General features: G+C 45.4%; 1 protein-coding gene across 13 annotated transcripts in view; it reads right to left on the minus strand.

The window, feature by feature from the left end:
* MSI2 (musashi RNA binding protein 2) overlaps positions 1–13,839 on the minus strand; it is a 255,942-nt gene extending 242,103 nt beyond the window's left edge. For 3 of the 13 annotated variants that reach the window (XM_055794711.1, XM_055794710.1, XM_055794704.1), the window contains exons 1-5: positions 13,521–13,835; positions 13,288–13,328; positions 13,059–13,140; positions 12,593–12,677; positions 8,234–8,275 (exon numbers count right to left, since the gene is read on the minus strand). In XM_055794711.1, coding sequence (XP_055650686.1) covers positions 8,234–8,275; positions 12,593–12,677; positions 13,059–13,140; positions 13,288–13,328; positions 13,521–13,582 — 312 coding nt within the window. In that variant the 5' untranslated portion in view covers positions 13,583–13,835. Of the gene's footprint in view, positions 1–8,233; positions 8,276–10,530; positions 10,607–12,592; positions 12,678–13,058; positions 13,141–13,287; positions 13,329–13,520 lie in introns of those variants that run through there. The other 10 variants (XM_055794709.1, XM_055794702.1, XM_055794708.1 and 7 more) reach the window with 7 other exon arrangements.
* Positions 13,840–14,099: the final 260 nt, after the last annotated feature.

Genomic DNA, 14,099 nt, shown 5'->3' on the forward strand with positions numbered 1-14,099 from the left:
TCTGTCAAATACAACAACACATGTAGGCAAAATTCACCAGCAAGTAAACATCTTTATACTCATTTACAGCACTTTGCAAACTTTTGGCAAAAGGATAAACGCTCAGTGTACATATCAGGCTCTGTGCACAGCTCAGGCTCAGAGAAGGGAATAGCACTGACGCATCTCCAAACAGAAATGATTGACAATGTGGCCAAATGGAAAACTATACAGAAGTTTCACTTTTTCAGCAAGCACCTCAGAAAAATCACCAGCAACGTCCCCTTCACCAACACCTTTTTCCAGCAGTGCAATGAACAGCAAGCCTTCTGCCAGTGCTGAGGGTTTGCAGCTGATGAGCTTCTGCCACAAAACAAGCCTCCGCCTCAAGCGATACCTCTCAGTCCAGTGGGATTTACACAGACTTCGGATAAACGCTCAGCTCATTGCAACCTCTTTACACATCACACCAAAACACCCTTCAGGAAGATTCCTGAACAATGTTCATTCAGCAATTGTTATAAAAACCTCTACTGATTCTCAATCTAGCAGGCATTCTGTTTGCACTGGCATTCAAGAAGCTGAAAGTCTTACCGGACCTTCACAGTCCCTATTTTCAATAAATCAAGTTTTCAAAACACTTCCTCACCCTGTGTTCCTCACCTTCTCTTTGATGCAAAACTGACCCACAGGACAGCATAAAGATGGGCTCAGAGTCAGAAATACTGAAACACAAAACAGCACAGCACAGGTCTGGGGACACTACAGAAGAATTTCATATCCTCTGGGCAACACCAGCACTCCCTGCAACCCAGCCCACTGGAGCTACGACAGGATCCTGCCTGCATTCTCAGCCAAGGAGGCCTTGCTCCAGCCATATCTCATAGTTGTATGGCGCATACAGAGGAAAATAAAACCAACAGGACTTAAAAACTTCAAACCCTGGGAACTATTTAATTCACTAGATATTAGTTTCTTTCCCCCACCCTACCATTTTCCCTCCCACCTGCCAGGCCACCTCATTACTGTCACTCTGCATCAGCTCTTGCTACAGTAGTTTTCTTGGACCTTTGCCCCCTCAGTCAGCTTGAAACCTCTTCCCTATTGTACATCAGAGTCAATGGGAAATTAATGCAAGTCTTTGCTGGGGGGAGGGAAGGGCAGAGGGAACGACGCTTTCTGCTGCTGTCAATACTTCTTTTCCTTCACCCTTCTCACCACATACGCTTCACCAACATATTCAGAAGCCTTCAGCTGCACTTGCTGAGGTCTCTGGAACTGTTCCTCATGTGTAGAGCTGCTTAAGTCCTAGCAGGGCAGGGTCCTTCTTTATAATACAAAGTTCCCAGCAGAGTACAATCTTAATACTTCATTTAAGCCTACTCAGTCACAACAATACACCCTGCTGCAGACGTCCCGGCACAAGCAATGACCAAGCAGGGGAGAAGAGCTTCCTAACATTCTTCAGATTTTCTCTGAACTCAAAACATAAAGGAAGTATTTTCAACAGGAGAGCAGCAAAATGCCAAAGTTTAGAAGTAACTTATTAACACCGCATGCTGATCTGACTACAGAGATTCACATTAACTTTCAAATTACTCAGCAAACCACAATTTCTACAGCACTAATATCTTAAACCTTAAGCCACATTGAACACTACTCACGTCGTTCACAGAATTATTCCAGTGACTAAGGCAAACAGAATGTGTGATTGCAGGCCTAGAGACTAAATTAAGCTTAGACATTTATTTATTTATTTATTTAAGCCTGATGCTACACTGACCTTGCAATCACTTCTTTAAGGAAACAGCAGATTAATACCTTCTTGTGAATAAGAACCTCTGCTGGAGGGGGGGGAAATGAGAGAAAGATGAAACTGGCTATCTCTGAAAAAGAAGTGCTAGGACTGACCATATACAAAGTACTGTCAAATACACAAAGTAATCTTTTAATCTTTTTCTGCTACATGCTCCACAGTTCGACAAAGCATTTAATAATGTGCTTTTAGTTCGTCCTGATTCAGCAAAGCACTTACCCACATGCTTATGCCAACTTAAGTATATGCTTAAGTTCTCTCCCACAATAGGGACACAGAAGATTCAGGCCCTGCAGATGAATCATTTTCTGATACAAGCCATTTTTTCATAAGATGACTGGCTCTATTTACAGCTTCTCCTCCCTTTATAGCATGACCCAAAATGCGTTTAAAGAGAACACTAAAATGCAATTGAAAAGTCAAATAACTATTAGGAACAGCAAAGACATCTATGCATGGCTTCACAAAAGAGAGGAGTTTGTACTTCTCAGCATAACATATACCTTGATCTACACACACCCTGTTACCCTGTTTCAATAGCGCTCCTCTAAAAATAAGTTACAAGTTGCCTTAATGCTCTGGATTTCACAACATTTATGAGACTATCACCAGTCAACAGACTAAAAAAAGAATCCATTAGCATTAACTGGCCTGTCACTGGCAGTGACAAATAAATGAATTTGATGGTTTTAGATCAGTCATTAGTAGACCTACCCCCAGGCTGATAAAGGCTCAGCACTTTGCAGACGACATGTACTCAATCTGGAAGCAGAGAGGAACGCACAAGGGTGTTAGCATGCTGCTCTTCCATTTCCCTAACCTCTCTCATTCTGGACCCTCTCCTGGCATATCCAAGCAGCACGGTCTCGCTGCAGAAAAGTTACCTGATAGACGTCTTTAAAAAGAATCCAACAACACAGAAAAGCACAGAGAATGTAGAATCCCCTTTACAAACAAAAACAAAAAATTCCAAGTTAGACAATGTCCAATTTTGATTTTTAGTCAGCAGTATGTCAAAGGGAAAGAAAGTACGTTAGGACTACTCTTACCATGAAAGACGACCTTAAGCAACGACAATGGAAATACACACATTTTACACAAGTACAAGAGAGTCTATGAGGATTAAGGACAACTCGAGCAATCTACCTCAGTGGTTGGGAAGAAGAAATGAATGTTTACATCTCCAAAACCAGCAAAATTACAAAAATCCAGTGCAGCTCTTGCTTCTGACGAAACTCACTGCACTCCACGGAACACTGCACAGCCACTTTTTCCCCCGGCTGCCAGCATCCGAGAAGAGAGATCATGTTCTGCCTCAAACAGATCGCAGAGAGCAAGAATCTGAGCCCAAGAATGATGGGTTTCAAAACCCTGAACCTCTACTGCCTGAGAAGACCTTGGTTGATTAGCCAAGACTCAAGACACATCAACTTTTCCAACGGACCACCCAATGCTACAGGGAGACAGATTCTTGGGGCAGCTTACCCTGGACAAGGGGCCTACTTCAAGGTTGGCTGAGCAAGATGCCCAAGCACTGGCCATCAATCACAAAACAAGATCACTCAATACCATCTGGTAAGGACTCTGTATGCAGAAGATACAGCAATATTATCAAGGTACGCATCTATACCCAATGCCAAAAGTAGGAAATACTTCCTCTCTTACTCCATCCAGACCTGCAAATGCAGGGGAATTTAAAAAGGAGGAAAAAAAAAAATAATAGGGGAAAAGGTCTGACCTTGCTACTCTTTACAGCCTGGTGGGTAAGGAAGGGTAGCAGGAAAGGAAGAACCCTGAGTTCTGCTAGCATGTTCAGTTCACATTCTTCTGAAAAAGACTTCAAAGTCCACCCAATACTTAAAATAAGATGGGCAGTAGTGGAACTAACCTGGAGGAGGTTACGGGCAGAAGCAGGGGAGGAAACAACTGTACTTTTGATTTTCAAGGCCCATCACTTGCTTTGGAATAAAATCCTTGCTATTCTGGCTCACGCTTATCAGGCAGCCATGGGATGCAGACACCCTACTCACAGTTAACTTAATTGGAATCAGACATCCAAATCCCCTGGTTAGCTTTAAAAAAAAAGATCCCAGGTTAGCCTGGGTGTTATTCCAAAAGGGCATGCCCTCCATTTACTGCTCTGGAACAGCCAGCTTCACATGGGTTTAACCAGTAGCAACTCAAATGAGAGTTGTTGACACTCTGGTTTTGCCCACGACAAAGGAACAGCTGTGCACATGCACACCTCTTACAGCCCCTGTGCCCAGGCAGACAGGAAACTAGCTACCCCACCGCCACGGGACGCCACACAGATACGCTGACTGACTGGAGCGCCGAGACGCCAGAACCGGTTATCAGCTCTGCACCGTCCTCTGTTAGAACAGAATACATCTAACAACAACATCGGTATTCAGCATCACCAACTGATTATCAGAGAAAAGGCTTCCTGCGCCAAACAAAGCCGTTTTGTGACCAAATGGTCACCAGAATGCCATACCCAACCCACACAGCCTGGATCCCATACTAAAACACGCAGTCCTGACAACAGCCACCTCTACTCTAGGTCACCAGCAGACAGGGCACCGGACATCCAGTGCACAGCCCACGCCAGCGAGCCACAGGAGCAGCTCCAGCAGCTAGCAGCAGCAGTTGGCTTGCTCTTTTTAAGAGCTGCTGAAGGGAAAGGATACAGACTGTAGTCAGCAGGTCACATACACAATACAATGCTAATGAATGCCGCCAAATGCTGCTACAAGTAGCTCCAGCTCGTTGACTTGAGGAGCAATTCCCAACTATACACATTATGCCCCTGTAGTAAGCACCAGGAAGAACAGACACCTTGGTCCTATCCTGAAGGAACCTGAGCACAAAATACAATTCAGTGGTAGCCCCACTAACTGTCAACTTTGGCTGAAGCTTCATCTGCCTCTGTTTCATACACGGCTTTGCACCACAAAGCACCCAAATTTCTACACCAGTAAGCAACACAAAGGTATTTTCATGGCCAAGGGGCTTCTTCATGGACTGAGGCTGTGTCCTTTTGCTCTTCAGGTTTGTTTTGCTTTGTTCTTTAAATAAATCCCTACGGTGGAAGGTTGAGGGAGGAAATTGCTTACATCTGAAAATATCTAATGAACACGCTAAATTTGATAAGGCTTCTCCAACCTAATATAGCAGGTAATGTCAGAACTGACAGGCTATGTATATTAAAAAGTCAAATTATTGTAGTCTTCAATATTCAAAAGGGGGTACAAAATTACTACACATACACACCCCCGTCAATGCTGCTTTTTAAGGATTTTTTAAGTCAGCAGAGTTATAAATGATCAACTGTTACAGAGCGCCTTCCAGCACTTGGAAGCAAGACAGATTTTTATCAAGAAACAGCAGCCGCGAGAAAGCATACATAGATTCCTTTCATCTTGCTGTTAGCCATATACTAGAACCTCAACAAGTTAAACCCCTGCAGCAAATTTCTTAAAACAATGGCTTCAAGTCCTCCTAGACTTCACAAGGAGAGCAGGATTACACATCATGGTGTAATCCACTGGAGGCAATCACCAATGATTTTCCGTGAGGGTCACTCTAAGAAAATCAGGGAAGAATGCTCGGCTGTTACAACCTGCCACTTCTTGCTCAGCAACCAATTTGCATCACCAGAGAGGTGTCAAATCATGGAGATGTAGTTTAAAAAGCCCAAAAGAAAGCATTTTACTGGGCTGTGGTTTGAAAGGGGAAAGCTGGCCAATTAAAGTGAATCAGAAGGGGGGAAGGAACGAGTGCAAATTACTGTGCACACACAAGTAAGCGAGTGTGACCCTGCAGACCTCAGTGAGCATGTGATCTGGCAAAGGAGGCGAACACAGTCCCAGAGCCAGCGCAGCCGCTGCCCACTGAAGAGTTAATCGTGCTGAGGCAGGTCAAAAGGGCTCCCGAAGGAAGGGGATGGATGGAGGGAAGCAAGCCATGCCAGAAGATCTGCCTGCACAAGAAGGAAGAACGAGCAGCAGCCTTGCTTCCACCCCAGCACCCAGTCACTGCCAGTATGATCACAGAAAAAAGCCCAATCCCCATTTTGCTGAACATTTCAAGAAGGAAACCTACAGGGAGGGCGAGGAAAAAAAAAAAAATCTCCCCTCACACCTAGAGAGAGACAGAGACATTTCATTAAATGCCATTAATATCCACAGACCCAAGCATTAGCTAGTTAATTAGACTAAAGTACAGTCACATTTTAACGCTGAGCATTCGTTACTCAACTGGGATAAATGAACAACTGAAGTCCAAAACCTTAATTCAGTATCTAATTAAAAACCAGAAAACAAAAAATCCGGATTGTGAAATGCTGTCCAGAATAATACGTCATAATTGATGTAAAATCTGTTCTTTATTGCATCTGATTTTCTCCCATTTCCTAATAAGGCTCCTTTCAATCTTAAGTTTTTTTCATGTGCCCTGTAGAAATCCCAACACTTTAGAAAGGACAAGTGTATAAAAGCAGAAACAGACACTGCTGACCTCTCCAGAGAGAGTGAGGTCCTGCTAAGAGTGGAATCCAGCATACGTTCCATGATTTGTCCCACACTTGAAAGATGTCTGTACCAAAAAATAAAATACTAAAAAAAACCCCACCACCCTGCGTGGAGAAAAACAAAATCCCCTTTGTAAAAATGACCTGATTTTGCATTCTTTAACAGGAAAAGTTAACTCGCCAATATCCTCAGCCTAAGACATGCCCTGTTTTTTTTAACTATTACAGAAGAAATCACATGGGACAGCTTAACAACTCTGTAGTAAACATTGTAAACTTTTAGAAATAACACTGTAGAAACAGATAACTGGTAACTGAAGACAGTTTAAAATGTAAATAAACCTTTAAAAGGTATTGGGAAGGGGGAAAGAAATATCAGTCACAGCACAAGATCATCTTCATACTTTTAATTATGAAAACCCTTCAAAATTCTGGTAACTTCAAATTCTATCTTAAAGACACCATTAATGAAACAACATAATCGAGAAGCCGCAAACCCTACAAACCATAAACTCCTTACTTAGCGCAGAAGCACACCAGGCAGATACCAGATATATCCTACGAAGAAAAGAACCTCTAAATATTTGACATTAGTTTGGTTTAAAATTCTGCAAGTAGGCTATTGGGTTTTGTTCACCACCACCACCTTTTTTTCTTCTTCTTACAAAAACAAACAAAAAAATCACTAGCACCTCTTCTGCTACATGCCTAGGGTTCTTAAATTTGTTTTTCCTAAATGCATGTTTTGTACAATATTTAACATTATGGTTCCACACACTATTATACCGCTTGTTTTCATGAGGAGCTATATGCAATAAAATTTTGAGGCTTAACTTGCTCAGGTGGTCTCCTGCCACCAACTTTAAAGCACTTTTTCCTTATCGACTTGCCTCCACAATTTTGCAGCCTTGTCCTTCCATTTTTTAACAGAATACTGAAGTAACCCAAGATGATTAGAGCATACAGAAGTGACACACACCAGCTTAATTAAGCTCTTCCAACAGACTCTCAAAAACAAGAGAAGAAAAAAGTCAATTACAAAAGTTTTCTTTCAGCCTCCAGCTTTCAAAATTCAAATACAACTGACTGCACATTTGGATTTGAACTGATCTGTTGTTGGTCTTTAGGCTGTGCCTAATGAAAACAACCACTTCTATTCCATAAGCAACTCCTCCAGAAGAAATGGCACCCGGCAGCGTTTCAGAGCAAGCGTGCAGACACAAGTGCCTCTGCACATCGCCACACCGCCTTTGTCCCAACATGGAAACTGGCCATGCTATCACAAGAGTGCCCTGGAAGAAGAAGGTCACTTCTCCAGCCAGCCTGATCGGCTAAAAGACTTAAAGCTCATTGTTTCACTGTTCTTGCAAAAGAATACTCCATGGCCTGACGAGTTCAGAGCTTCATCAGAAACTTGCTATCCAAGGCTTACTGGTCTCCAAACACATCTCTCAAGTTATACAAAAGGAAATTTGCAAACAATGAAGGCAGAGATATATTCCCATCCATCACAACCACAGAACTGAAAGCTCAGTTCAAAACAAGCCTGAAGTCTGCACTTAATCCAAATGCTCTTCATAAACACCATGCAAAACATATTGCATAAAATAGCATAACAAACGCAAGTAACGCAGCGACAGTCTCCCACCAGAACTAGAGAAGTCTCTCTGCTTTTCAGCCAGCTGCCACCAATTGGGTCTCTGCAAGGAGGCGGTTAAAACTGGAGACACGTAATATCACACAAAGCAGCTCTCCTGTAGTTTCACAGCCATACGCTGATACCCTTAAGACGCCATGCACTCTGGCTTTAAAAGCTTTCATTGCCAATTCCCTGTTTGAAACCTGAACTGCCTGGCAACAATGATTCTCTGTGTGCCTAAAATCCTATTATCGATCCTCCTACTTACCTTAGGCTGTGCTCGTCGGGGAAATGCAACTTTAGGGTCAATCTGAGGAAAAAGAAAGGGGAAATCAACAAGATTGCTTTTGTTGTCAATTTATATTATTCTGGTTTTAAGTCACTGAATTATTAATCCCTCATTTCTCAGGCTTATAATACAGCACACCAGGTCATCTAGAACTACTCTAGAATGGACAGATCATAGCCTGGGTTTGTCTGGGGGGTTCTGGCAAGGGGAAGGAGATGGGAAGGGAGGAAAAAAAACATCTCTTCTGTACACCACCTACATCATCTTCTGGGCAACAACCCCCGCTGGTGCTCAGGGAGCTCTGTATTAGTCTCTGGGTGCTGCCTCTGACCCAAACTGCGCATTAAACACCATCTGCATGCTCTGGAGGTTGCACAGAAAGACAGCCAGCACCCCTGATCAGGATCTTAACCTGTTGGTTTTGACATCTGCACCTTCCTTCAGTTACATCTGGGGTTACCTTTTCTTTCATTTTTCTGCTTTGTTTTGTCAACTGACTAGCAACACCACACAAACAAAGAGATGCAAAACGCAAAGTCAAATTATTCACGTTTCAATTATTGTAACTAAAACATTAGAATGACTACAAGGTTATACTTCCTGACAATATGCCAACTGGATCTGTTTGCTCACCCTCAAAGAATATATCCCGGCAATGAAAGACTATGAAGGGGCGCTTATGGGAAGAAGTGGCAAGAGAGGAGAGCAAGGAACAAACAAAACATACAGGCATCTTAAACCAAAAGAAACCAAGTTCTTCAAAAAGATTTTTCCATGAAGGAGTTGCCTGAAGTATTCTTGAACGAAGCCCGCCACCAGAGACAAAAAGGAAGAAAAAAACCTCTGTTTGACCCCATGCTCCCATTTTATGATGCAGCATTGATGCCCATTGCTCTGCATAAATTAAAAAGCGTGTCCACTCTGCAATTCCAAAATGCTAATTCTGCAATTTTGAAAACAACTTCCACATGGGTCATCTTTAAAAAGTGACTCTTCTCTGTCATTCAAAAATCACTTTAAAAAAAAAAACAAAAACAAAAACAAAAAACACACCGCTGCAGATGTACAGCTGAATGCAAATAAAAATCATACCTTTTAAACAAGTGCCCAGCTTACATTATCGTCTTTAAAAGTGATTGCAATAAAATGCCTACAAGCTGTCACCTCTGTTTTTTAGCAGCATCTGCACACAGGCATGTTCTAAATAAAGAGTCTGGAAAAGGATGTTTTAAAGGACTAAATTCCACCTGAACCGCGCAGCCTGCGACTGCTTTCAGTGCCGTCTGTGGCTATGTAATAAACTGATGAAACTAATCCTGACTGTGCTCAGGTGTATTCAGAAATAGAGGCCTCCTGCAATAGTTCGCGATTGGGTTTTGTTCAGTCTTTTCCCTCCCTGCCGCAAGCTAACCCTGATTAGGAAAATGAGGTGTTTCCATTTGGTATTGTTATTCCTATGGTGATAAATATTCCCGTCACCGATCAATAGCCACGGGCCTCTCCTAAAAAGCAGTTTTACTCAATTAATTTTTCCCATTTGGACAAATCACAAACATCTGATGTGGAACCGATAAACTGATTTGTCTACATCAGACATAAACATGGTACCTTTTTTAGGACATACCTGAGAAATGAGCGATTACATGCCACTTTATTGTTCAAAAAGCATAAAAAGTAAAATTATTTATCTAGAAAGCTAACCTTTTCATAGAGATTAACATTATCTACAAACATATTCAGCACCGACTAGGCATTTGTCTACTAGGGAAATACAACAGGTACGGATTTTCCACAGCGATAACCAAAGGCAGAGGCAAGTATGCATGCTTCTACACTTGCTTCAGAAGTGAAAGTTCTCTCAAAGAACATGATTCCCACCAGAAGAACATTACTGAAAAGTCCCACTGGTAAAAAGTTGGAAGAGCCATGAAAACTCCAAAGCAACATATTAATTTCTGAAGGTCAGTTCAAAGAGCATGGAGTTCTTTGCATCACGGCGACAGCCCTTCTTAAATAACTCAAATTTCCTTCACAAAACCTTTTGGATAAACACCAGCAGTAGTTGAAGAGGAATGCTAGCAATCAATATGGCAAATCCGTACCTTTTGCATACCCCTGTCAACTATTTAAACAACAATAACAAACAAAAAAAAAAAAAAGAAAAATCAAACTTCTAGCAAAAAAAAATTAGTTAGTTAGGTACAATTCTACTTACTGTATCTACAAGTCCTCTAGGAAATGACTATAATACTATTTCTGATATGAATGGCCATTACCTAAACAAAGCTTTTAACGTAACTGTAAACAAGAGCGACGTTTCCATGCCAATACCCAACCGATCTGCCTCCTGTGCTGAACGTTGAAACAGAGTCAAATGCTATGTTATACTAAAGAACAGTTACTATAATAAGTCTACAAATAAACGGCTGAAAGGGAACCTGGCTAGTTTTATGTCTTACTTTTAAAGCTGCATTACTGATTTTAAGGTCAATTTCTTACTTAGATTGATTCAATCATTATCACACAATCAAAACTGAAGGCAAAATTTGTCCTGGTGAAGCTTTTCACCCCTCCCCCAGAGAAGAGCAAATTAATACATTGCAGGGACTAGACTGTGATACAGGAAAAAAGCTGGGGGAGGACCTAATTATAGTCAGAAATATGACAGGGTGTCCTCCCATGTTTTGCTTTTTGGGTTTGTTTTTCGGGGTTTTTTTTAACCCTCGTTCATTCAAGATACTGTTTGCCTTTGTTCTTCTTATCTAAATTTATCTTTAAAAACACATAAAGAATATAGCTGGACATGAAAAGTCTGGTGAGTTTAATCTCAGGAGCAGAGTTGAATCAGTTATCTTAACATATCTGATTAAACCTAAAATCAAATTATTAAGGCATGTGAAAGCATAGGCTACATGTTCAGACAAACCCAGCAGAATTTTTAGGTCGAATTGAAATACTAGATTCCACCTGCTTCTACAAGAGCTTTGGGCTTTTTGTTTTCATGTAAATTAAACATGTAAATTAAAAAAAAAAAAAAAAACCATACACTCGTGCTCGCCCCCCTGCTTCTAATTCTTCATTTAACTATAATCTCATACACACAGGCACATGCAAGTTATTCCAGCACCGAGACAGGCTTCCTCCTAACACCATGCTCATGTTAAAACAACCTTTAAGATCCAGAATATGTACTATAAAAGACAGTTACAGCAACAAACACATTCGATATGTCCAGCAAAAACTGTCTGCCAGACAGTTAAGCCAACACAATCTTTCCCTTCCCAAAACAAAACCCCCTTCGCATTGATCAGTACCAAAGCGATAATGACCTCTACCAGTGTCCTTCCCCCCCTCCCCTTCCAGGTTTGCTGAGGCTTAAAACTGCAACAAATTGGGAGGCACAAAACTTCATCCTTTTGCATGGCCTTGATAACGGGGGAAAAAACAGGGCCTAAAGCTACACACACTCGGTACCTTTTGTTTGACCCAATACTGAAAATTCCGTATCAGGTCAAGGGACAAACTCACTTGCGGATTTTTTATTTAAAAATAATTTTAAAAGGCAAATGTAACGTTTATTTAAAAAAAAAAACAAACCAAAAACAGATCAGCTGAATCTCACAAGCATTTTCCTTACATTATCCACTGGAGACCGAGTGTAGCAAAAAGCTCTGGAGAAACAACAAACTGGGACTTGTGCTTCTCGACCACATCTACTCCCAAGCTCTCGCATAACTTTCCATAAATTAGTGTGTGCGTTTCATAAGGGCCCTGACATCGCAGGTGAGGGGGATCACTCCAAAAAATGACTTTGGGAAATGACACTTGAAGCAGATTTTATGATAACAACAGCAAGTCATTCCCCCCCCATGAAACACGCACACCAGTAAATAACTAATCAAAAGAAGTAGAAAGTGCCCCGCAGAAAGCATTCTGCAGCGCAACACGAAAAAAAAGTTGGATTTTTACTCTACAGTTTTTTCAATGTCACCGCTCAATAAAATATAACGCTGGGGGAGGAGCCATCGGTCGGTATGGGTAAATTTGGATTTAAAAAAAAAAAAAAAAAGTGACCGCTTTTTGCAAGCTGAAGGCAAACTCTAGGGCGAAAAATGAAAAAAAAATAAAAAGAGGAAAACCCCAGCCCCGCAGAACCCCGGCTCAATGACAGCTTGACACCGCCCCGCAGAGCCCCGGCCGTGGCGGCTGCGGGCACGGTCCCTGTCGGGTGCCTGTCGCGGCCCCCATTGGGGTCCCTTGTCGCGGTCCCTGTCGGGTCCCTGTCGCGGTCCCTGCCGGGGTCCCTGTCGCGACCCGGCAGCCCCACGCGGGACCTACCGTCTTGGAGTCCAGCTCGTGGTGGGGCTGAGCCAGGACTTTGTCTACACTCGCCGGATCCGCGAACGTAACGAACCCGAAGCCTCTGCGAGAGACAAAGAGCGAGAGGGGCGGGGGGGGGGGGGGGGGGGGGGGGAGGTGATGAGAACTAGCGACAAGGACAGAAGTCATAAAAATAAATCGCAGCTCCCCCCCCCTCCTTGCCCGACGCCCCCCGGCCCCGCGGGAGGCCCCGGCCCGCCGCCCCGCACCTCTCCGCCTCCCGCTTTGTTTCCTCCTCCCGGCTGGCGGGGATGCGGCGCGGACAGACCCCCCCGCGGAGCGCCCCCGGGCCGCGCTGAGGTGAGGGGGGCCACGGCTGAGGGGGGGCCGGGGCTGAGGGCTGAGGGCTGAGGGGGGGAAACCGCCCGCCTGGGCGGCAACTCGCGAAGTTTGTCATCCCGACTCGGGTGGGCGGCGGTTTTACCTGGAGCGCTTGGTGGTGGGGTCCCGCATGACCATACACTCTCTAATTTCTCCGAATTTGCTAAAATAGTCTCTAAGGCTGTCTGCGGAGAGAGAGAGAAGCGGAGAGGCAGCGGAGGGAAGGGGGGGGGGGGGGTGCGGGCAGGCCCCGGCGCGGCGGGACGCGGCCCACGCGGGGCGGGACGCGGGGGGGGGGCGGTGAGGAGAGGTGGGGGGGCGGCTGTCCGTACCTGGTGAGGTTTGCCAGCTGAGGCCGCCGATGAACATCTTGCTGGAGGGAGAGAAGAGAGCGGAGTTGAACGCCGGTGCGGGATCGGCCATTTTGACGGGGCACCTCACGGCGGCGCGGAGGGGCGCGGAGCGGAGCGGTGAGGAGCGGGGCGGGGGGGGACGGCCGGCCGGTCGTCCCCCCCCGCCCCGCTCCTCACCGCTCCGCTCCGCGCCCCGCCGCCCGCCGACTTACCCGGGGTCGTGCTGCGCCTCGCCGGGGCTCCCCGAGGTAGCCTGGCTCCCGTCCGCCTCCATGGCCGCGCGGAGCCCGCAGCGATCCGCGCCGCGCCGAGAGCGAGAGCCCCTGAGAGAACCCCCCCCGCCCGCCCAGCCCGCCCCCCCCCGGCCCGGCTCGACGGCTCGGTTCAGCTCCGGTTCGTCTTTCCCCTTTCCCTTCCCCCCTCCTCCTCCCTCCGCTACCGGAGGATCTCACTGGAGAGGCGCTGGGGAAGCAGCCAGATCCGTCACACGTGGGATCGGCTTAGCTCAGCGCCGCGCCGCGCCGTCCCTCCCTCCCCCCGCCGCCGCCACCGCCACCACCATCCTCTCCTCCCTCCATCCCGCCCCCCCCCTCCCCGCCCCCGCGCCACGGGGCGGGGCCCGCCGCCGTCGCGTGGCCCTGCCGTGACGTCACCGCCGCGCGCGCGCGCCCACTCCCCCCCCCCCCAGGCCAACACAACCCCACACACATCTTGGGGAGGGGGGCGAGCAGCGCCGGGCACACACGCACTCGGTCCCCCGTCCCCTCCCCCCCGCCATGCGAACAGCGGGG

The sequence above is a fragment of the Falco peregrinus genome, chromosome 2, assembly GCF_023634155.1.
Source record: "Falco peregrinus isolate bFalPer1 chromosome 2, bFalPer1.pri, whole genome shotgun sequence".
Lineage (NCBI taxonomy): Eukaryota > Metazoa > Chordata > Aves > Falconiformes > Falconidae > Falco > Falco peregrinus.